The sequence below is a fragment of the Quercus robur genome, chromosome 4 (assembly GCF_932294415.1).
Source record: "Quercus robur chromosome 4, dhQueRobu3.1, whole genome shotgun sequence".
Classification (NCBI taxonomy): Eukaryota; Viridiplantae; Streptophyta; class Magnoliopsida; order Fagales; family Fagaceae; genus Quercus; species Quercus robur.
In genome coordinates, this window is record NC_065537.1 from 38,514,154 (window position 1) to 38,538,881 (window position 24,728).

Sequence of the window (24,728 nt, forward strand, 5' to 3'; positions counted from 1 at the left end):
AAAATAGATTAAGTAAGTTTTTGAGTTATTAAAAGCAAATTTTTTTTTGTTACTTTTGAGGTGAATGCTCTTTGCATCTAAATGTTCTCATTCTCAACGACAATGTCGTATATATACATACGACTTGTAGCAGAATACCAAAACGTGCAAGTGCTTGTGGATAAATCCATCAAGCCCCCCTTATCTTCTTCTGTTGAGGCAAAAACACAACCACCACCTTCCTTTTCAAAATATTTACACAAAACCCACATCAGGGAACCAAGCATTCAGCATTCTCGTAAATAAACTCCAATTGAAGCCCCATTTCACCACCCCTAAACGCACAAAAAAGAAAAAAACACAAACTCTCTCACAGACAGTGAAACAAACCCAACCTCACATCATCATCATCATCAGTATGACCATGGCGAGTCCTTCCCTCCTAGGCTCCGCGACGTCGTCGTTTCACGGCCAATCCCCACTTTTCAAATCCCCAATGTCAGTACGGGCGGTCCCTAGAAATGGGGCGGTGTTGACGACGGTGAAGGCGGCGGCGGGGGCTGCTGTGCTGGTGGAGAAGTCGGAGGCGGAGAAGCCCAGTCGTCTCAAGGCCACTTACATCGAAAAAATCATTCCCAAGCTCAAAGAAGAGTTCTCCTACCAGAATATCCTCCAGGTAACCCCATTTCTTTTATTAACTTTCTCTATCAAATTCTTTGTTTGAATTTCTATTGGGGTTTGAGTTTGGGGCTGAAGAGTGTTATGCTATAATATATGGTTTTTTTTTTTTTTTAGATGGAGAATGGTCCTTTGGTTATATGAGAAAATGTCACAAAATATTTATCAACTGCTGAGGTGGCTAGTGCCTAGTTGTAGTGGTTAATGGTAGTTAAAAAAAGTGATCTTATAAGAACCATAAAAAATTAAAAATTAAAAATTGAACTGTTGTGAAAAATGTTGTGTATAATTCAACTACATTGGAGTTTAGCACCACTGCTTGGAGTAGATGAGCTCATATATATATATATATATATATTCAGTTTTTTGGGGGGTCAGAGTTGCTTGTTTTCTTGGTGGCCAAGGTACACTTTCCATTGAAAAATAAAGGGGGGATTAGTACTTTGGTTGCCTTTTTGTTTTAAGTTTGGGTTATGATTCATCTTTTTGGGTTCAGAATAAAGTATTTTTTCTTGTTCAAATTTGCAATGTAGGTTCCGAAGATTGAGAAGATTGTGGTGAATTGCGGTATTGGGGATGCTCAACAGAACTCAAAGGGTTTGGAAGCGGCAATGAATGAACTGGCACTCATAACAGGGCAGAGGCCAATAAAGACACGGGCGAAAAATGCTATAGCCACGTTCAAGATCAGGGAAGGACAAACACTTGGGATTGCTGTCACACTCAGGGGAAGTGTAAGCATGTTTTGTTCTCTCAATTGCGGGTTTTTTTTTTTATTATTATTTATTTATTATTTGAGCTGCCTTTAGAGTTAGTTTTAATGATTCCTTCAATTTAGAATTTATGGATTTATTAGTTATCACTAATCAAAAAAATAATTTCGGGATTTTATTGCTTGCAATGCTTAATAGCTAGAATTAAAGATGTAAGGCTGTTATTTTGAAATATTTGTGCTTCCTGGTGTTGGCAGTTGTAATTGGTAGTAGCAGTAGTAACTTGGGGATGAGATGCCATTGATATGAGTAAATAGTAAATTATCACTTTTGAAGTAAATAGTCTAAATAGGTTTGGCTAAAAGAAGCAAGTTTTTCCCCTTTGGCATTTGGAAAAGTATTTACAGATTCTTGGAACAATAGAATTTTTGGCTCTCTCTCTTTGTTAAATTACAAACTACACCCTCTAAGTTTGGTCTGTTTTCATTTTCATCTCTACCGTGAATAAAAATAGAAGATCTTGCTCTGCCCATGAGTACATATTTCATAGTAGCCTCATAGTGTTTTTTTTTTTTTTTTTTTCAATGTTAGTAATTTGTTTGAATGGTGGTGGTGGTGTTTGCAATGTCATTTGGTGTGGGAACAAGTCATTTGGAGCTTGAGGGCTTCTCAATCTCAACCCCCATACCCATAAATCAAACCACCAAGCTGTTCTCAACAACTCAACCAGCACTTATGGCCAACGTCGCCTCTCTAAGCCAATCGGCCACACAATAAACCCTTAATCACCACCACTGTTGTGGTGTTGCGAAGGACGCATTCCAATGTGAATTAACCAAACCCAGATCAAACTTACTACCTAACCAATTCACCATCGCCCAAGCTAGATTGTATATCACTACCCACCTATGTTGCCCAACAAACCCAAACCAAGTGCTGCCGTTCATATTCACTGTTGTTCGAAGCCACCCACAAATCCAATCCCAAGCTGTCAATTCAACTCTTCATTGCCGCACTACCTTGAAGCAATGGAAATAGAGAATGAGAGGAAGTTATTTTAAAGAGACAGGATGAGAGGAAATGTTTTTTTTTTTTTTTTTTTTGGAAACTAAGAGTTAGCAAAATTGCGTTGTTTTGGTGAACTCCACAAATTAGATGGAGGTGGACAAAAGCGCTACACTGGAAACAGGATGGAAGTTGAGGGGCTCAATTGAAATTATAAAGTCAAAAATGAAAACAAGCCAAACTTGGACAGTGCAATTTATAATTTAGCCTTCTTTGGGGGTTGTTTCTTGCTAAAAGCGTACTGTTGACTTGTTTTATTGGAATTTTTGTTCAAATTCTGGGTATTCATTTCTTCTCATTGTTTCTTTTGAATGTGTAAGATCATGTTACGAATGCTGAAATCAAAGCTCCTGTAATCATCAATTATCTACTTAAATTTGACTCAAGTATACAACGAAGAAAAATTTACTGAGACAATGGTTATGCTCATCAATTTGACTTAATTGCTAGAAATTGATGTTCGTTATAGTTTGATTGTCTTTAAGATAGTCTGTATGTGCTTGTTTTCTGGTTCACATGTTTGTGTTACATGTAATGGGATTGCTTGTCACAAATCATTCTATTTTTGTAAAATATCAATTATTATGCCTGCCATAATTTACTTACCATCAACTACTAAGTGGTGCATCTTTGTGCCGCAGGATTCCAAAATGTAATTTATAAGTTCCCCATGGTCCAAACTAATTGAATCTTGTGATGTGGATGTTATTTGATTTTGACAGATGATGTACTCATTCCTGGATCGGCTAATTAACTTGGCTTTTCCTAGGACAAGGGATTTTCAAGGTGTAAACCCAAACAGCTTTGATGGGCATGGGAATTATAGCATTGGGATTCGTGAACAGAGCGTATTCCCGGAGATCAGGTATGATGCTCTTGGTAAGCCGAGGGGAATGGATGTTTGTATTGCAACCACAGCTAAAACCGATCAAGAAGCCCAAAGACTTTTAGCTCTCATGGGCATGCCATTTCGAGAGGGTGGTGGTTCAGAAATGGTGCGCAAAAAGAAGCTCAAGGCTCACCATTTTGGTTCAAAATCAAGGGGCAGATCACGGTGATAAATGTTATTTTTTGATTTAAATCTTGTACCATTTTGCTATTCTGTAGCATGTTTGCAAATTATGTCCATAACGATTATGTTAAATGGAGACAATTTGGACGTGTAAATCGTATTGTTCTTGACTTGTTACCCCTTCACTGTGCATTATTCTGGCTTATCCATTGTCTTTCTTTTTATAATGAATATACTTCTTAACCCCAAGGGTTAGTACAATCAATATCTGATGAAGTAAATGTCAATAGTTCGAATATCTCATTTTTCCTCTTTTCTATATTAAAACTTTTTTAAAAAGTAGAAAAAGAAATACTTCTATATAAGAATCGTTTTCTGTTCCTTCTCAAAAAAGAAAAAAAAAAGAATCGTTTTCTATTATGTAAAAAAAAAAAAAAAAAAAAAAAAACAGAGTCGTTTTCTGTTTATTTATTTATTTTTTATCACATTATTTAGAACTTTTGAATGGTTTTCAAGGAAAATTGATTTGTCTGTTGTTTAAGAAAGTTCAGCATCATACCTCTCGCTACATTCCATTGATCTCAACATGGAAAATGGGTGGTCCTTACCTTTGCTTGTTATGTAGGCCTCATACCTAGTGAAATGGATAAATTTATTTGGGTAAAATATTATCATTTTAAGTCCTTAAACTTTCACAAAAGTTTGTTTTTCATCTATAAACTTTGCAAAATGTTCAATTTTCATCTTTCCGTTTATGTCTACATAGCCTAACAAAGTGATGATATGTTATCTGACTTGGACTAAACCATTTTATTTAAAAATTTATGGACACATGGGTGATTCGTTGATTAAATATTTTACCCCTCACAATGATTCGTCCCTCCTTTGTTCTCACAGCCAACTACACCTTTGCTTCTCTCAGGTGAGATCTCGACGCTGGCAACAAAAGCAAGATAAAATTGTAGTTTGGGACTCAAAACTTTGGCTTGATTTGGAGCTATATGTGCGGCAATACTTGTAAAACTTAATGGGTTTGTATTTTGTAGTTGAAGTGGTGGCCCCGGAGATTAAAATGAAATGAATTAAAATTAAAATGAAGCTATAAGTTCTCTCTCTAAGCTTTGGAATTGTCAATCTTCCAGAAGATGAGCTTCTCACTTCTTTGTCAAAAATCCTTTCCATTGTTTCTCTTATCTGGTTTTTAATTGGAATTTCTACAATTCTAGAATTCACGCTTTTTTGGTGCTTCAACAATCTTTGGGACAAACATTTCATCTCCTCAACGCAGGCGAACGAAATGATTAGGGTCACCTCGTCAAAAAAAAAAAAAAAAATGATTAGGGTCACCGTTTTGGACTTGCTGATTTTTGGTCATTGATGGGGGCTCGCGGGTTAAAGTGTGACTGGGATGGGTTGGGGCCATGGGGGGCGTTGGAGTTTTCACGTTCAATGTTTTTTAGGATTTTCAATTGGGTTGTGTGCGCGTGGAGAAAGTATATGTTAAGGCCATAAATGATCTTACAAAATTTTTACAAATATTAATGCAGCCAACCTATTATTGGTTTTTATTTAGGTGTACCGTTAATATCACTTTTTCTTTTACCAATAATTATTTACTACTACATAAGCAATTTGTAAAAAAATTTATAAAATAGTTTGTATCTCTATTATTATTCATGTTGTTTAAGTATTACCAACTCAAAATTTGAATTGGTGTTTCCAAACCAAAAAAAAAAAAAAAAAAAAGTGTCTTACAAAGTAGCACATCAGCTTTTAGATTAACAGATTCTTTAAAAAAAAAAAAAAAAAGCTTTTAGATTAACTCCAAATAAAAAGTCGAAATTGCCCCTAAAAATTTTAAAAGCCCCCACCCACCTCTTTCTCCCTCTTTAACAATTTTAGGCAAGTTTTATGCATTTATGTTGAGATTTGGAATGAATCTCACATTATTTGGAAGTCATTCCAAACCCTTATTTTCATACTACAAGTAGCCTTACATGGTATATTTTTAAAACACACAAAAATCCCATGAGAAAACACTAAGATTCACTAGAAATAGTGAATTAAAGAGATAATTTTTTACAAAACATTCTCAAGTCAATTTTTTTTTTATTAGGACATTTTATGGCCTTGATCTTTGAGTTTAAGGTTACTAATAACTTTTTATTGAATTGTGAATAGATTTGACTAAGAGGAACGGTAAAAAATCAAGCTTGAAGAGTTTTTGTTTGAGGTATCTAGTCTAAATTTTTCTTTTCCTTTTCTTTTCTTTTCTATGCTTTAATATTTCTGTTTGCTTTAATATGTTTATCTAGTTTAGGTTTATATAGTTGTATGTTTTAAAAGCATGTTAGGTTGTTAGAATTCTCGTTTTGAAGTTTTATTATATCTATTGTGTTTCTAGGGTTTCTGGACAAAACCCACTTGTGCATAATCTTGCCTGTGCACGCAGGCTTGATTATGCGCATGCAGGGTTGTTCATGTGTACGCATGAACTAGCCCAAAAACCCTAATTTTATTTTATTTTTTTATTTTTGCTTATGTATGGTCTCTTTTCTGTATTTTTATGCTTTCAAAGCTTCTGTTTCACATGTTTAATTATTGGTTTGTCTCTCATATGTTAAAATTAGGGTTTATCTTATGTTGTTTTATTTTGATGCCATAAACATGCATTCACATGCTTAAGCATAATGCCATAGGTGCTGAGTTGCTGCAAGGTAAGTGAGATAAGTCATGCATTAGTATGAATATGCCATTTTTGTGTTGTTTGATGCTTGATTTCATGCTTAAAAGATTGAAATATATGTTATGACCTATGTTGGATTGTCATGCCCTTTTGTTGCCTTGTCTTTATGGCTGCCTTGTTTGATGATGATATGTTATTTTCATGATTAGATGAATGCTAGGATGATGTGAGATGCCATGCTAGATGAATGCTAGAGTTGTGATGTGATGATGTGCCATGATTAGATGAATGTTAGGTTATTTGATATGCATGATTAGATGTATGTTAGGCTTTGGTTGATTGCCATGATAGATGTATGGTTAGGGATGCTTGATGCCATGTTGATTGTTAGATGTAAGCTAGTGTGTGTGTGAGTTAGATACAAGTATTGAGTATGCCTTTAATAGGGTTAAGACATAAGATACAATGATGGGAAGCCAACCTTAGGGTTGGGTGGTTTTGGGTGCCTAACACATTTCCAAGATCGTACCTTAACTCCGAACTCATATCCCTAGGAGTAAGATCAAAAGGTCCTTCCACGAGAGGATGTTATATATATAATTCCTAGGCCATTGCAAAAACTAGGTGGCGACTCTCCCTTGTGTCCACAGGTGTCATATCAATTTTCCTAATGTGTAATTATAGTATCCTATGGCAATGGAGGGCGTAGGATTTCCAGCTTGAGTAGCTGTTGTGATGTGTTGAAGAGCCTAAGCTGAGTGTTGCTATTATGATAAACTGAATAACTGTTTTAATAAGAGCAAGTGATGGAAGTTATACGACCTATAAGATAAGTTAAGATCACACAAGTGCTGCAACTAATGTCGTGTATTCTATAACAAGTGCAAATTCTAACTCAACATGTGAGAGATTAGAGTTAGTTAGAATAATGTTAGTAGTTTCAAGCACTTAGTTACTTGTTAGTAATGAAATATATAAAAGGTCTTGTACTATAAATCGAAGATATTAATGAAATAAGTCCAATTTTTTTGTTGTTCTACAATACCTTTCCCTCTTCTTACTCTATTCCATATTTCTAAGGAGATTGGTTCCCTTGAAGAACCATTGTTTTCATTAAGAACTAAATATGTTCTTAATAAAATAATCAACTACAGGATCCTAACTAGACATTGTATTATGATTGATAGCTTTTAGGACATTGAATAGTTTGAATGATTACTTGTCTAGAATCGTGCACTTCGACAGATGCCATATTCATAAATTCAATTGTAATTTTCAATTAGATTTCTTTAAAATAATATTTTAGTTATGGAAAATAGTAAAATAGAGGCAAAGGGAGCTATGAGAGAAAAAAAAGAAGTATTTCTTATAAAAGCTGATTGTTTACAATAATATTACAATCGTTCAATTTGATTTCTCTAAAATAATATTACAATCATTCATTCTCACTCTCTAAAAACATTCAGTTCTTTATCCATAATGTTTAAGCATTAACTTCTTCTTAGTCACAAAAGGTCTTGGACAAGTGAACAAATCATCCATTAGACAATTATGCGTAGCAAAAAGGAAACAATGTCATAAGACTGAGCATCAACAAATTGCAAAAACATTTAGGCTTGGTCAAATGTTGATGTAACACCAAAACACATCAAATTAAGATTCAACTAAAAGACACAATAAAAAAAAAATGTAATTTAGTTACTAGTTAGAAAATTTTTACTTTGAACAACAATAAAAGTTCTTTCAAACAGTGTAACCAAGTTAAAGTTCAAGACTTTACAGCAAAAAAAGAAAAAAGAAAAAAAAAAGAGGCTCAGGAATAACCATAAAAGGTGAAGCGCGTGCGATGAGGCTTTTTTTTTTGTTAGTGATCTTATTTTGTAGAGTTTTATATATAATTTTTATTTTGAAAATCTAATTTATAAGTGGATAAAACAATTTAAAAATTAACAGGAGAGCGGTCCTATTTTTTAGGCAATGTTTTGGTGGGAGGTAAAGTTGCATTTTTACCGAATTGTCCTTTAGTTTTGTCTCTAAAAAAACATAGGGGTGTGTAGAGGTATTTTTGAACTAAAAAATGAGGAATTTAAACATTGGAAGGTCCTTAAATAATAGTATAGATTATGAATAACCATTAAATTTTTCATACACTAAAAGTGGGAATCAATCCTTCAAATTCAATCAAAATAATCTACCATTACCATAAAAAATAAGTTGATGCACTGCGAGCATCTTCAAATGCTTCTTCAACCGTCTAATCAATTCTAGCAATAAGCCTTAAGTTTTAGCAAACCAAACTATCCAACTTGAAGTCAATACTTCTAAATATGGAAAAAAAATCTGAAAAAGAAAAATTTAGCCAATTTTGTAAAGAGCAAAATCAGAAAGATAGAAAAGATAATTTTGTTTTAATCCATCCTTCTACTTTACTCCCAAGATTTGTTTTTCTATTTACTTTTCAGTGAAATCAAATCCAAACTTAAATTTCATCCAAAAACCCATAGCATCACCGGTAATATCATATCCAAAATCCCAAAATACAAAAATTGAAACCAATCATTCCATAATTTCATCCCATCCCATCCCATCTACAAAAGACAAACCCCAAGCCCCAGCATACCATCTCTTCCCTAAACAAAAAAAAAAAAAAAACCCAAATCTTGACCCATGATAGGCCTCCAAGAAGCTAGCTTTGCTAAATGGAGGAAAAGGCCAATCGGCAATGCCAGACAGTGGCAGTGCCGACGACCCAATCGAAATGTGAGAAAAATGCTAGATTGGACTATGGGAGCATTGAAGAGTCTTAAGAAGAGAAAGAGGCAGCACTTTTAAAATTTTCAGGGGTAATTTCGACTTTTTATTGGAGTAGGTAATATAGAAACAGCGTATACTTTTCCCAAAGAGAAAAGAATTAAAAAAAAAAAAAAAACTAATAAAAAGTCTTCACAGCAAGTCCTCAAAATCATCGCCGGAGGGCCATTAAGTAATTAAGAGTGCCTAATTACGCCTCTAATCTAATCTAATCTAATCTCTAATCCATTTGGTAAGAATTGTATACGAAATCTCTCTGATAAAGTGGCGCTAAAACAATCAATCAATCAAGCAGTAAGAATAGAATAGTATAACATAACATCACTATTAAAAGAAGAAGAAAAATCTACTCTAAAAGGCAAAGTAGCAAGAAAAGAAGGATGTCGAGTATTTACTACTATCATCAGATAGCATTTGGAAGAGTAGCAATGGCCGCTAAACCCTCAGTTTTCAGAGCTGACCATCCCTTCCCTCCCGATCTCTCCACCGACCGTTCCATTTACCCCCGCGGTGGCGCTGGTGGTCCCTCCTCCGCCTCTCGCCGCCGCGACCTCGTTTTCGTCGTCAATCCTCGAGGTCTCTCTCTCTCTCTCTCTCTCTCTCTCCCTCTCTCTCTCTCGTGCTTGAATTAATACGTAGTAGTAATTTTGTTGGTTTTGGGGAAATGGATTAGGTGCGAACGGTAGGACGGTTAAGGAATGGAAGAAGTTACTTCCCTATCTCAGGTCCCGCCTCGGTACACACTGCAATGTGAGTTCCAGTCGTTTTCACTTTTACCACATGCTTGATTTTTGTACTTACACACCACGTGTATTTGTTCTTTTTCGTTGTCTTCATCAACTATCATTTCGAAAATTCCAGTAATTTCAAGGTTATGATTATTTTTTAATAAAATTTTTATAGAGTAAACCCGTAAAATAATTAGTCACATATATCTATATCTATACCGATATTGATTCAAGTTATTTATTTATTTATGTTTTTTTTTTTTTTTTTTTTTAATCTCATATTGAAAAGATATGTTGTGGTAATATTTGGGACACTATAAAGAATGTTAAATGCGGAAATTTTAGAGTTTTCTGATGTGAGTTTTGAATTTGTATGGTTTGTTTGTAGTGAGCTGAAAATCTATAGATGTCTTGAAAAAGTTAATCAGGATGACGATGTTGACAACATATTTGTCCAATCTCAATTGTTTGGCTTGAGATTTGCTTTAGGTTGTGTTGATATTTCTATTTTGTGGCCAGATATGCGAATCCTTGACTTCAGGTCCTTCTCATGCAATTGACATAACTAGGGAGGTAGGCATTTGGGGGCCTTTCTTATGTTCCCTACTTAAGGATTGGTCGATACTAATTCTTCTATTGGTAATTTGCTCGTATGCAGGCTATACGGGAGGGTGCCGATGCTGTGGTTGCAGTTGGAGGTGATGGAACCCTTCATGAGGTTCGCAACATTACGTCTACTGAAAACTTATTTATTCATTAACTTGTTTCTCGTAACTCCTCCATGTAGTACATGTGACCATGACTGGAGGGAGATCTAGCTTGGTATTTGATTATAAACAACTTACAAAGATGCATGCCATTAAGAATTTTGGAATTATGTGGACAATATGCAGACTTGATTTTAAGCAATTTTAGGATGGGGACTTAAGGATAGTCACATTCTTTCATACTAAAAATGCCTGTCGAATCTACTAATCTATTTTGGATTGCAATAAGCAGGTTGTTAATGGCTTCTTTTGGGATGGGAAACCTGTTGCTAATCCTGAAGGGGAGCTTATGCATTCAACTGCACTTGGTGTAAGTGATGCCATCAGACCATGGTAGTTTTGATTTAGATTGTCTTGTTCTCTCTCTATCTTAGCTGCAAAATTCAGTTGACAGTAATGTGTTGGTCTGACCTGTGAACTGGTTTGCATGGATTTTTCAAGAGAAGATATAATTTTATTGTATCTTTGTACAGCTCATACCCTTAGGGACTGGGTCTGATTTTGCCAGAACGTTTGGATGGTTAGTTCATGGTACTCTGATCTTATTGCTCTTGATTCCATTTTTCCAGTAATTAGACACACACATACACATTACTTGTTCTATCTCATCATAGTATGTATTTCATTCATTCTTTAGGAAAAATGATCCTCATGAAGCTGTTGAACGCTTAGCTAAAGGTAATCTTCAGTTTATTGTGATTCTTCTTTCCTTCTGTCATGCTTGTGTTGATTCAGGAGTTGAGGAGCTTCCACTAACTAATTGTTCCTATACATGCTTTAACTATGTCATTTATATTTTGCTAAGGAAGGTGTTTTTCAGGGTTGAGATCAAGGGTAGATGTTGGGGTTATTAGTGGAGAAAGTGGAGAATCACATTACTTCATAAATGTTGCTGACATTCATTTGTAAGGTTAACTTGATGATTTTCAGATTGAGTGTTAAAGAAGGCATGTTGATCTTAAATATCTCATTATTTTGATCTGTAAAATTTTGCAGGAGTGCAAAGGCAGGCTATTATGCCTCTAATTACAAGAGATTTGGAAATTTGTGCTATGTTCTTGGTTCTTTGCAGGCCTTTATGGGGCACCGTAATGAAGACCTCAGAATCAGGGTTAGCTCAATTCAAAGCTCTCAAGTGTAGCATTTTTTCCTTTTCATTATCATTACACAACTCCGTAGTATTTTAATTAGTACTACAAGTGCTATTTATATAATGTTGTGATAATAGATCAATTTTTGATATTTATGTTGTCAATTGTGATCATAGATCAATGAGGGTGAGTGGAAAGTATATTCCCAAGTGACAGCCCTTTGCATAGGAAATGCTAAATATTTTGGTGGTGGCATGATGATTACACCAAATGCTGATCCTTGTAGTGGAAATTTTGAGGTAGAATAGTTTTCTGGGAATCTATTCTTTAACTTACTACCTGTTTTTGAATAATCAAAATTAAGTGCTTTGCCATTTACTTTGAATTTTTCAAAACTCTCTGTGCAGGTTGTGATTCTTCAGGACTTCAAGTGGTATGACTTTATACTTAAACTACATAGGCTATACATGGGAACCCATTTATCGGTGAAAAATGTATCTTCGAGAAGGTATATTCTATCTTTTTTTTTTTTTTTGGGATTAGTTATATGGGTTTTTTTTTTGCTCTTTGCTGTCTCTCTCTCTCTCTCTCAATATTTGCACTCCGTTGCCCTTTTTCCCCCTGATTATTTAGTGAATTGTATTGAGTATATGACTAATAAAATGACAAATATACTTGACAATCTTGACTTGAGGGTAATTTATCAACTCAACTTCATCTCTCATGAAATCTCAAAATGGCATAATGTTGTTGCATCTTGTGTGCTATTGACCGAACTTCCATGTAAATATAAAATTTTATGCAGTATGTTACTATGCCAACATCAGCAAATGTTGTCTAAGGTGTTTTTCTTTTACTTTCTATTTGTTTGTGTGTTTTTTTTTTTGGGGTTGGGGGAAGGAGGATTCATGTATTACTTCAATATGAACTGGTTTTAACAACTCTGCTTGTTATTTTTGGGCCCCCAACTTACTTTTATACCGGCCACCAATTTGGTACATTTATCCCTCTGAAACGAATTGCCTTAAATACTGGGCTGTTTCGGTCATCTTTTTGCATCTAGATCTTTTTGTTTTCTTAGTATATAATGAATATATAAACCTTCATGTTGCCGTGTTTTATCTTTTCATTATTGTTAATGTTAAGAAGCTTGAATAATTATTTTGAATTGAGATGGTTTTTGTTAAGTATTCTGAATTGAGATGGTACGAGTCTATTGAAGAGTTAGATGAAGCTATTTTGAGTTATAAATAAATAAATAAATAAATATATATATGTCAAATAGCGGTAATTCTGAAAAATTATTAAGGTACTGAATTATTTTGTTTTCCAAGCCAAACTGAAACGCATCCAATATGGTATTTGACTATCTGTAGCCGTGACTCCGATGCCTATATGAATCATACTCTTTTAAGACAATGACTAAACCTTTTGTAATCCTCAACAGCAATATTTTATAGAGCTTTCTGTAAGTTATTCCATCGAACCTATATGATCATCACATAGATTTAGGAACAGCTTATTGTGGTAGGCACTAGGCACTACGCAACAATTTTTATTTTTTTATATGGCTCACCTTCACCTAGGCTTATAATTGACACTCATTTACAACTGTTAGGGTCTTTGACTCAAAATGTGCGCCATTTAAACATTATTGTCTCTGGTGCAGTGTGCATTCCATTGAAGTGGAGGACCTCTCAGGCCGTGGCAGCATATACATTCAATCTGATGGGGAACATTTAGGTTTCCTTCCTAGGAAGATTTGTATTTTACCTTCTGCTATAGAGATGATATGCTGATACGAGGTCTGGAGTACTGTCTAATTAATGCACAAGGTTACTCATCTCATTTGCTTGAAGTGATTCATTTCTCCTGCGAGTCTTTAGATTCCTTTGTCCTTAGATGTATCAGGGGAAAAGCAGATTGAGAGAAACAAACAACTAAACCAAAGGAAAGTAATCTGTGGGAGTCCTTTTGAGGAGAGGGAAAGGAAATCACATGAATGGAATTGATTATAAGAAATCCCTAGCCCAAAAAGAGAAGAATAAAGAAGCAGTTCTAAAATTTTGTCTGTTACAGAAGATACAAACAAAGCAATTTTTCTTTTCGTTTGGATTTGGCAATTCCAAGTGGGTGGCCCAGTAGTTTAGGTTTGGTGCTTGCTTTGACAAATGTTGTGAAATGTAACAATGCCTATGAGGCTATGACATGGCTTCTAGCAGAAACGAGCTGTTCTTGTCACTAGAAATAAATTGCATTTCAATTTTCTCTCCTTTTCTTTTTTTTAATCAAATAGCATAGCCGATTATCCTTATTTGCCTAAAATGATTGCTATGAAACTCTGTGGCTCTTGAATATTGTCGAGATGTGTCATGTGTGCTTAGTGAATTGGCGACTAGTGAAAACTCATCATTTGTAGGATTTGGCCAAGTTTATTCGCTTAGAGTTGAGGCAAGAAGTGACTTTTTTTTTTTTTTTTGAGAAGAAGGCAAGAAGTGACTTAAGTAAATATTTAGAGGGCGTTTGGCCTCCGCGTTTGCGTTTTCTCCATTCACGTTTTCTCCTTTTTATTTATTTATTTATTTTTTTTGGCCTGCATTTGTTGACTTTTTGGGGGACAAATTTTACTGTTATGAACAGTAAATATACTGTTTATGTACTGTGCTAACACTGTTCACGTATTAAAAAATATTAAAAATGGGTTCCACGGTGTTATTTACACATTTAAAAATTATTTTGCTACAGTGTTTTCAGTTTTCAGTTTCAGCAACAATAAGCTCAATCCAAACGGACCACTTTCTATTTGTTAAAAATCACTTTTTTTTTTCACCTCTGTTTGGATTGAGAAGTAGACTATGGAAAGAGTGTAATTTTTAACTAACTCTACTCTACTCCCTTTCTTTCCAAACTGATAGTTAAGCAAATGGTAAATAAACTAGCCAAATGCTTAATTGACTTTTTTTTTTTGGTTTCAAAATATACGTGGGGTGAAGGGTGTCCATTGAATGGTGAGTGAAAGGCCGTTGCCTATCTCTCGCAATTTCCTTGCTGAATGTTGCTTGAAAGAAAGTATGATAAATGATGAACCGTTTATTCCATTTTCTAGACATTAGTATCGGTTGCACAAAAACCAGAATTCCTTCTATCAACACTGGGTTGAGATCCCATCAAAAAGAAAAGAAAAGAAAAAACATTGGGTTGAGTTGAAATCAACCCCTTTTTTTTAACGGATTTTACTTGAATCAATCTACTAAACATGATTAAGGGTTCCATTTTAATATGTGGGCCTAGTTCGGATTTTTGCTTACAAATGTTAAGCACTGAAGCCCATCAACTGGACCCTACCTGAGTTTGCCACTTTGCCTGGAGAAATTCGATATTTGGTTTTGTATGGCTGCCATTTTTTGAGGCGTTAAAGATATTTTAAAAGAAACCGCGGGAGAAGATTCCTACTTCTAACTCCATTTATCAACTGCCATCTCTCTGTCTGAAAACATGACAACTGTTCTCTCCTTTGCTTCCATCACTCCCAACCTTAATTCCCACAACCATAGTCTAATTTTCCGACAAAATTGTCACCCCAAAATATACAGATTTCGATGCAATAGAGAGAACCCAAGAAGCAATTCTTCTTCTTCTTCTTCTTCTTCTAGTCCAGAATCATCCGAGCCTGAGGCTGAGAATGCGCTGCTCAAGGTAGCTTGGTATAGCTCCGAGCTTTTGGGAATTGCTGCTTCATTTTTTCGTTCCCCTTCAAATGTTGAAGCTCCTGAAACAGTTGTTGAGCTTTCTGGAGATGGGTCTGGAGTGGCTGATCGTTCTCTAGTAGTGGAAACCATCAAAGATGATTTTCAAAGATCATATTTCGTCACAGGTTAGAGAAACAAACCTCCATTAGAAAATTCACTGAAACTTCAACAGTTTAGCCTCTTTTTTTTTTTTTTTTTTGAGATTTGATTTTGATTTGGTGTTGACACAAACATAATGCTCGGATACAACCTTCTGCTGTTTCAGAAGGGTAATCTAGTTCTATCTTTGTTGGCTCATGTTCTTGCTTTCGGATTGAATGCAGATTTGTTTAGTCAAATTTGACTGTACTTCGGAACTTTTATTTACTTTTGCCTCTTATCTAATATAAGATGCTGTTCTAAATAGTCCAATGCTATAACATTGTTAAGTGAAATTTTGTTAGTGAGGAAACTATGTAACCAATTGGTAGCCAACCTTACACGCATGGACATGGACACCAACACGACACTACAAGGGACATGACGACGGTAATTTTTGAAAAATTAGGACATGACACGGTGGGGCACGAAGATTAATTAAATATATATTATTTATTTTAGGCTTTTTTATTTTTAAGTTTTCAAAAAAAAAAAATCTCAAAATCTTTGAAAACATATTCGAAATAAAAGGAATTTTCTAAATAAAAAACTTTTTTTTTTCCTTTTTTTCATTACACATTGAGAACATGCAAGCAAAGTGTTTCCCCTATGATCGTCTCCGACACAGGCTGGAAAATTTGGGGTGTCCATGCTTAGTAGTCAACCAAACTCCAGTTTTTGGTAAATAACAAAATACTACTGTTTACATAAAGGGAAAGTTAAAAGATGTTTGAACTTAGAAGAAAGACTTGGGATTTCTTCTCTGGTTGTTGAGCAGCTTTAGGATCTACTTGAACGAGCAGATAAACTAGAGTGACATATCCTTTGTGATAAAGTTTTCTTAATGTGTTGTGAGGAAGCCTACAATTGAGCTTTCACTACATAACTGAAGAGGTTTTTGTCAATTCCTTGTCCTGATGTACTTGAAAGTCTTAAACAACCAATCTTTGCCTAGAACTGCAAGCTATAGCAATTCTGAGAAATCAAGGTGTTGCAACTCTTGTTTAAGTAAAAACCTAATGGAAGAAGCTTGCACATTTCTCTAACAATCATTTCTGAAGTGAAAAAATCTAGGGGAAAATGTTTTGGAAACTGTTGCTTGCCAAATTTTAAACAAAGTGAAGATTCTTTGAAATCTTTAATAGAATAAATTGTGAAACCCTTTCTTAAATATGTAATCAGTTGGTCACCAAAAGCTAGTTTTCACCATATTATCTAGGTATGAACGAAAATGACATAGCAACCTCCAAATGATTGCACAATGTAGAATTATAGGCACCAAGCAATGTGTTATTCTAACATGGGAAGAGGTTTTGATTGATCAAAAAGAAGAATCTACTTCAACCGATATGCCCTTAGGCATGACCATACATAACATAGAAATCACACTTGGAAATGGTGGACAATTAGCTAGAGCAGCAGGTGCTGTAGCGAAACTGATTGCAAAAGAGGGGAAATCGGCCACATTAAAATTACCTTCTGGGGAGGTCCGTTTGATATCCAAAAACTGCTCAGCAACAGTCGGACAAGTGGGTAATGTTGGGGTGAACCAGAAAAGTTTGGGTAGAGCCGGATCTAAATGTTGGCTAGGTAAGCATCCTGTAGTAAGTGGAGTAGTTATGAACCCTGTAGACCATCCCCATGGGGGTGGTGAAGGGAGGGCCCCAATTGGTAGAATGATGTATGACATGGAGATATTTAACATGGCATCAAAGGCACAATCAGAAGAGTCCTTCTGAGTAATGTCAATAGCATCATTTCTGGACTTCACTTCTGAGATATGTTTCTCATTATCCCTACAAACCTGTACACTTCATAAAATGTATGGATTTTAGACTACATTATATGAGTTTTAATGCATCCATTTGTAGGGACCTGCATGGATTATTTAGATAAAAACATTGTAGGGGATGTGAAGCGATCAAATTCTGGAACTAACTGAACATTCTCACTTTTCCAATGAATAGGAAACCTTACACTTGATGCTTATGAAGAGGATTGTGAATTTGCGGATCCAGCAGGTTCCTTTAAAGGTCTTCGCCGTTTCAAAAGAAATTGTACAAATTTTGGATCCCTTCTAGAGAAGTCAAATATGAAGCTTATGAAGTGGGAAGACTTTGAGGTGAGTTTTCTAAGTAGATTTCAAGTTTCCTTTATCATTTTAAGGTTCACGGTTAGCCATCTCAGACATTTAAAATTGCTTGGCCTCCGAACTCCACCTTCATTATCTGATTAACAAAACTTGCCAATTGACATATTTCTAGTTGTTCCATAAAAGTTTTTTGACATCAAATGCTTTTGTGATTACAGGATAAGGGAATTGGGCATTGGCGATTTAGCTGTATATTGTCATTTCCTTGGAAGCCCATTCTTTCTGGTATGTAATATGCTCTTTTGCATCAAACTGATTCAAGCCAGTGAACTTATTTGGCCCTCTTTTGAGGATTGTTTCTTTTGTCAAAGGCATCATAACATATTCACAAAAATATGAATTCTTTTCCCTTTCCTCTTTTCCCCTTCAACAATTACAGATCTTTAGAAACATGAGTTCTTTTCTTTTCCAGTCAAGTTAAGGGGTGATTAATTATCCACAAACCCTGCTTGCTTCAAATCAAACAGAAAGAAGAAATCATGTCAAATACAAACCTGTTATATTGATTTGAACCCATGTATCTACCTTGCATTCTCTAACTATATTAATCTATTTTGCAGCAACAGGATATACCGAGTATTATTTTGATGTACAATCTGGAAAAGTATGCAGGTAAAGTTCTGCAATCTGAGTCATTCCTTTCTATATTTGCTAATCACTGTAGTTTGTTGAGCTATATTTATGGAAATTTTCAGGCATGTAGAGCACTGGAATGTTCCCAAAATGACTTTACTGAAGCAAATTCTGAAGCCTAGCCGGGGTTTATGGCGTAAGAGAAAAGATGCTTGAGGTAGATGATGATGAACCTTATAGCTGACTGGGTTTCAACAAGTGACACACTCCCTAATAATAGATAATTATATGTTGAAAGAAAAAGGTTAAGTCAATGTCAATTCTCAACTGTTAGTGGAATCTTCTATTGTGAAAAAAATCTTGCAATAAGTTACAGGCTTACAGCCACAGGCCCACAGTGAAAGTAAAATTTGTTTGACTAGCTATGCTCTTCCAAGCATGATGATTCTATTGCTGTATGTTTTTTCCTTCCATACATGATCAGCATTGGAGAGTTTGTTCTGGAAGCAATAGTTCAACTAGAATTTGTAGGGAAGAGATTATGTTTATTTGTGGATTAATATCCTATTAGTCACAAATCTCTGCTTTTAGCATTTTAACTAATTGTAAAATATGAGCTTCAGTGAAGGTCCAAACACTTCATTTCTCTATTTGCTGCTGGGTTATCACTAGTGGACTTGATTTTCTGGAGCATACAGTTTTTATAATTTTTTGACACATCAGATGTGCCAGATCACTTGCATCTCTTAAAACTGGAGTCTTAGAGGCTCGAGTTCCTTTAGTGAACTTGAGTCTGTAAAGCTCGATATCCCATTCAACGAAATTGTTTGGTTTTCTGCCACTTAAAGAAATTGTTAGGAAAAGGCTGCTAAAGAGCAAAAAATCCTGGTACAATGCCTGCTAAACTGTTACATCAATTGGAGCACAGCTCAGTTTTTGCTTATCATGATTAAATTACCAGATTTAATGGTACAATGCCTCATAAGTGGTAACTGGTATACATTTTACTGCGGCAAAGTACATAGTGAAGGAATTAATCTTATATGCCGTTTTTATCAACTGGGAGCTATTTTGCTTGTCAACTTGTAATTTGCATTAACCTGCAAAAATCTAAAATACATAATTTAAGCCAATTGACATTTCACGTGGCCAGTGTGCATATCTAATTGTAATCAAAGTATTCACAACTTTGCTGTACGAAACACCAAACTTAGCCTACAACATCTACTTCCAAAACATAATGTACATGCAAGTTAGACTTTAAGACAACTCAGATGTTATATGACCTAAATCCTAACGGTACATTTGGGTGTGATGCTTGTTGAGTATAAAAAATGTCATTTTTAACACCGAAACACAAAAGAAAAAGAATGGCAGAATGGAAGAGTAAAGAGTGACAAAGCATGTACGTGAAAAACCCTATGAAACGGATCAAAAACCACCGTGGGACGAAGGATGAAGTATCCTTCTCCCTTAAAAGCTATGCAATATTAAGAAAGCATAAGGTTTACATAGTGTTTCTCTTCCCAAAACCTTACACTTTTCTATTTTTCTTCCTTACCGAGATTTCTCCTTCCGTCCTTCCTTTTTGCTCAGCAACATTCTCCTCTTATAGTACGAGAAATGTTGCTGGCTGTACAAGGACATGTGTCTTACTCTCATTCCCTTTTATAAACCCTAATACAGCTATCACTAGTACTATTCTGTAGCTGGAAGATAGAGAGAGAAAAACCGTTTCTGTCAAGATGGTAGGCTTAAGGGCGGCTCTATACCATCATGAAGGACAAGTAAAGAGGAGGAGAGGGAAAGCGTGAGGCCTGAGGGCGTTGCATGTGTCCTTGGCAGTGGTCTAAACTAGTACTAACCAATGAGAGGTGTCCTACTGCATCTGACCAACAGGGGCTGAATTCTCTCTCATGGTAGTGCTCGGTGTCTATGCCAGATTGCACATTTCTTTTCCTCCAATGGCATTCACGCTATTGGCATGAGCTAAAGGCGTGGCTAACCTCACTGAAGTCCCTGCTTTTGTAACTCAAGGTTGTCCACGTAAAGGGACAAGATGTAACCAAATCGGCATGCTTATTTACATCGGCTTATGCACTATACATTAGCCCCCTGACTATCAATGACATTTATGACCAAAGTCATTGACAGTCACATCCTTTCAACTTGAATGCTTTTGAAACCATATCTTTTTACCATCAGGATTTGGATATGCAGTGTTCAGGGGTGATGTTAGCCGTCTTGGCATCTCTTCGTTTCCCACGCTTGGCAGACAGACATAATGCTTCATAACTCCTGTGTCTTTTCATTGACTTCGATTGGTGGTCTTTAAAAGGAAAACAATCTCTTTCAAAGCCTTCATTATTTTTGCATCCATTTTCTCCCTTTTTTTCCCTGCTTAGAGTTCTTCCTTGCAAAAGAAAAGAGGAAATGAAGAAAAATGCCAACCAGTTATTCCTCTGCTGGATCCAATTCTCCAAACCATGAACCTAATGCACCTAATCTTAGAGGTGCACCTTTCGAGGGTCCTAACCCTGTCCGTCCTCTTCCTATCCCTACTGCTCCTTTTTCACCACATGTTTTCCCTCATATGGTAATTTAAGCCTTACCATGGGAAGAGGAGGTTAAGGATGAGGAGGAATATGATTATGAGGACCTTAGGGAGAAGGCTAAGAATGAGGCTTATGATGCCTTCATGGATGAGTTCAATTTGGTCCAAGAAGATGCCTTTATCGATGGCCCCCTAAGGCGAAGGAGGGGGAGAAGGGGCTTCAATAGTGGTTCTAACTCTAGCACTAAGGAGTCAGACTCCAACAATTGCTCTAACTCTGACACTGAAGAGTCAGACCTTGACTATGACTTTCCATGGGAGGGTTTTGATGATGACTCTGATGCCTACAAGCCTCCATCTCGTTGAGCTTTTCACCTCTAAAGTTGTAGCTTCTTTTTTCTTTTTTCTTTTTTTGGGAATGTAAAGGGGGTCACAGGGGCCATTTAATGTAATGCTCCTTTTTTTTTTTTTTTTTTTTTGAAATATATATAAGATGAGTATTTTCTAGTATGTTTTATGTTTATTTTACTTAGTGTGTTTATTTTGTTATTTAAAATAAACTCTCTCTCACAGGGAAACAAACACATAAACATATCGGTTAATAAAAACAAAAGGAAAGGTAAAGTAAAAGAATGAACCTAGTTTTGAAGCATTATGCCTTTTTGCAATTCTTTCTAAGGCAGTTTCTCTAAGAGTGAACCACTTGGGGTTGGGTTACCATCTGGCATTCCCCTTCATTGACACATGTTACTTTTCGAATAGGTGGTTCTTTTTCAAAATTTTCCTTTTGAGAGGGAAAATTTCAAACTAATATTTAGGAGAAAAACTGTTTCCTTCTTTCATTTAATTGTCAACCCTAAACCTAAAAAATCTACCAAAGTAAATCTTCCTTGGATGCCAAACATGCTTTGAGATCTAGTTCTTAAAAAATTGCTGAAACTTTAAACCCCAAGATTAGTAAGCCATTATTAGGAAGGGATGAAAATCCTTTGGTAAAAGAGCAATGGGTTATCCCTTCCTATCTTGGGGATAACCTTTTTTATGAAAGTTTTGATTGGGAGTCCCTCCTTTACTCTGTAGATCCTCTTTACACAGCATGTGGAGAAGCTGATGACCTTTAGACCATAGACTTGGATTTGAAGCATGTTCCTTGGCTTGGTACTTGTAGAGGGGATTTTGCTCCTAGCATTGACGTGGTCTTCAAATCTCATACCTCTGTTTTTAAAGGCTGGAGGAGTTGATGTTAAAGGGTATTGTTGGTGCAAGGGGGGGAGTACACCTTGGCCGAGTGGACTGTGGCAGAGAAAAGATGGAGTCACTACCTAAATTAGGTCTAGGAACCAAAAATATAGTGCCCTTGTGGAAGGATTGATCTTTACCAGAGCATGTGTCTAGAGTTTAGGTATGGGGATGGAAAGGTATTAGCACCCAACCCCACCCGACCCATAGGTCGGCCTCTACTCATTGTGTTCCAAATCCTAATCCCATCAAAGGATCCTCTAACATGTTATTCTAAACTCACACACACTAACATGCAAAATATGGCCAATGTCCCACACTTATCCATAGCATAAAAACCCTACCATTCATCTAGCAAAATACATATCCAAAGGCACAACCACATCACAAAACAGTAGCATTAACAAGGCATTTAATCAAGCATATTCAATCATTCAAACCTAGCATCATGGTATTCATTAATTAAGGAGACTAATTATCATATTCAAAGATGAATGTTCATATTCATATGCATGAATTACCTTCAGTTACCTCACTACACCATAACACCTTAGTACCTATGCATCAATGCATGTTCAAGTTCTCATGAATGTTCATGTGGCTCAACCAAGACATAAACCCTAATTATTAATTTATCATTGCAAGTATGTGAAACATGTTACTACTAACCCTAATGCTAAACATGTGAAAACTAGAGTTAACAAGACCTAAATATGTGATTAAAACTAAATAAAACAAACAAAAAGCAAGAACTCTAAATCTATGTTTCTGGGCATGACTATGCATGCGCATACAAAAGGTATGCGTGTGTATCCCAACTGTATGCTCTATGTACGCATGCATAGAGCATGTGCAACAAGAGTATAGAGATAGTAGAGCTCAACATTATTTGAATACATAGAGGACCTTGAAGAAAATTTGAAGTTTGAAGAAATGAGGTAAAAACAAGGGGTTGTGGATCCATATGATTTTGTATATCAATGCATATTCTCTTTGAATTAGTTTTGCATGAATCACTTACCATCTTCATTAATTAGTCCAAATATGAATTTAGAATTCAATCATCTCTAGTCAACTTAATCATTGTCCTTGTTTGAACATGCAGACCTCATTTCTCTCACCTTTCTCTTCCTATATTCTCCTCAATTAACTCATCTTTCATGTATGGTCACTTTTCTCCTCATCATGGTTGCCCTAGATTAGAGCTAGTCTCATCTTCCCTTGTATGATTGTTCCTTTATCATTCTCATTCATGGATTGCCTCTAGCTTGGAATAAGTTCACCATTTTTGTTGTTTCTCTTCTTCACTTCTTTTCAAGGTACCCTAACTTTTGCCTAGGCTACCCTTTCAAGTTTTCAACCTAGCAAGCCTTTTTTCTTTTTCTTTTTCTTTTCTTCTTCTTTTCACAACTAAGGCTAGACTTTCCAAAATTTGTAAGGCTAAACTATCTCAACTGATCAAAGAGGACTTGTTTATGGACCGTAATGAGGCTGGGATTCTAAGGCTTAAGAAAGAAAGGGTATTTGAGGCTCAAATTCAATTTTATTTTTAGGGTATCCTAATACTATTCATCTCGTGCTTGCATTGTTTTCTTCTTTTTCATCCATTTTTCCTTATCCATTTTGATTCTCACTTTCATTTCCTTTTCCTTTCATCTTTTCTTGTATCTCGCCCTTTTCTTTTCTTTTTCTTTTTTCTTTTCTTTGTTTTTGTTTTTGTTTTGTTTTTTGTTTTTTTTTTCCATGCACCTTGTTGGGAAATGATATCTTTCCACTTATAAATCATCCTCACATCCCTCTATCATTCATGCCCGAAATTTACTTCTAGCATAGGGTTGATCATTTCCAATTTTAGAGTATGCTCCTAGTGTTAAGGGTAACCCTTTCAAATCATTATCTCTTAATAACATGCCCCTAGTATAAGGGGTAATCCATTGGCATAGGTACATAGAAGGACTTCATCTAGGCTTAACGGGGTTAGCAAGTGAAAATAAACTCTCATTGTAAAAAAGGGTAGTAGAAAGATGGCCTTTCATCCTTTGAACCTTGATTACTTTTCCTTTTCAAACCTAGGTTAGCCATATTGCTCATCAAGTTCTCTTTATTGTAATATCATCCATGTAAAAGAATAAGTCATTCCTTTAATTGCTCTTCTTATCTTTGTCTCACTTTTGTCTTGTGCTTCATGGAGTTCCTCGTCACTCATCCCTCTCTTTCTTGTGTACTCTCTCACTTGATCGAAGTCTTTTTTTTTATTTTTTTATTTAAATTTCTCTCTATCTCTCACCCTCTTCTCATTTTCATGCTTGCTCTTTATGATTGAATGAACTAAGGCAATCTTATCTTTTGATTCCTTATTTGGATTAACCAAAGTTTTAGGTTTAAGGATTCATTCATTTCAAACTAACAAAAAAAGATCACATGATACTCGTCGTATTTGAATGACCATCTTTATTGAAAGTGAAACATTGATTTGAAAATTCAAAAGAATATGACTCAAAAAAACAGCATATGGAAAGACTTAACAACACAACAAGGAAAAGACTCAACAACACAACAAGAGAAAGACTCAAATAGACTCGACAAATTAGGGACACGACATCTAAAAACAAACTCAACAAAATTAAAATGGCTCATCCTCTAGCAAAAGGTGTTCTTATGGATCAAATCTCTTAGGCACATCCCCTCATTCATTCTTTCTTGTTTCCACTTGCCCATTTCTTGAGATTGTGGCTTGGTGATCACCCCTTGATCTATCAAATCTTGAACTTCATACTTCAACCTTAGGTAACT

The 24,728-nt window shown here is 35.6% G+C and overlaps 3 protein-coding genes across 3 annotated transcripts; all 3 read left to right on the top strand.

The window, feature by feature from the left end:
- The first annotated feature begins 308 nt into the window (after window positions 1–308).
- On the top strand, window positions 309–3,602 carry LOC126721503 (50S ribosomal protein L5, chloroplastic). Its single transcript, XM_050424551.1, has 3 exons — window positions 309–655; window positions 1,191–1,391; window positions 3,158–3,602. Exons 1-3 carry the CDS (start codon window positions 398–400, stop codon window positions 3,491–3,493), a joined length of 795 nt encoding a protein of 264 aa, XP_050280508.1. The 5' UTR covers window positions 309–397; the 3' UTR covers window positions 3,494–3,602.
- A 5,565-nt stretch (window positions 3,603–9,167) lies between these two features.
- LOC126721504 (sphingoid long-chain bases kinase 2, mitochondrial) lies at window positions 9,168–13,802 on the top strand. The gene is made up of 12 exons (XM_050424552.1): window positions 9,168–9,520; window positions 9,618–9,694; window positions 10,192–10,245; window positions 10,331–10,390; window positions 10,672–10,749; window positions 10,913–10,959; window positions 11,077–11,117; window positions 11,260–11,344; window positions 11,436–11,550; window positions 11,707–11,829; window positions 11,938–12,038; window positions 13,200–13,802. Exons 1-12 carry the CDS (start codon window positions 9,325–9,327, stop codon window positions 13,327–13,329), a joined length of 1,107 nt encoding a protein of 368 aa, XP_050280509.1. The 5' UTR covers window positions 9,168–9,324; the 3' UTR covers window positions 13,330–13,802.
- Window positions 13,803–14,915: 1,113 nt separating this feature from the next.
- On the top strand, window positions 14,916–18,792 carry LOC126721505 (uncharacterized). The gene is made up of 5 exons (XM_050424553.1): window positions 14,916–15,404; window positions 17,385–17,539; window positions 17,728–17,794; window positions 18,130–18,181; window positions 18,265–18,792. Exons 1-5 carry the CDS (start codon window positions 15,026–15,028, stop codon window positions 18,356–18,358), a joined length of 747 nt encoding a protein of 248 aa, XP_050280510.1. The 5' UTR covers window positions 14,916–15,025; the 3' UTR covers window positions 18,359–18,792.
- Window positions 18,793–24,728: the final 5,936 nt, after the last annotated feature.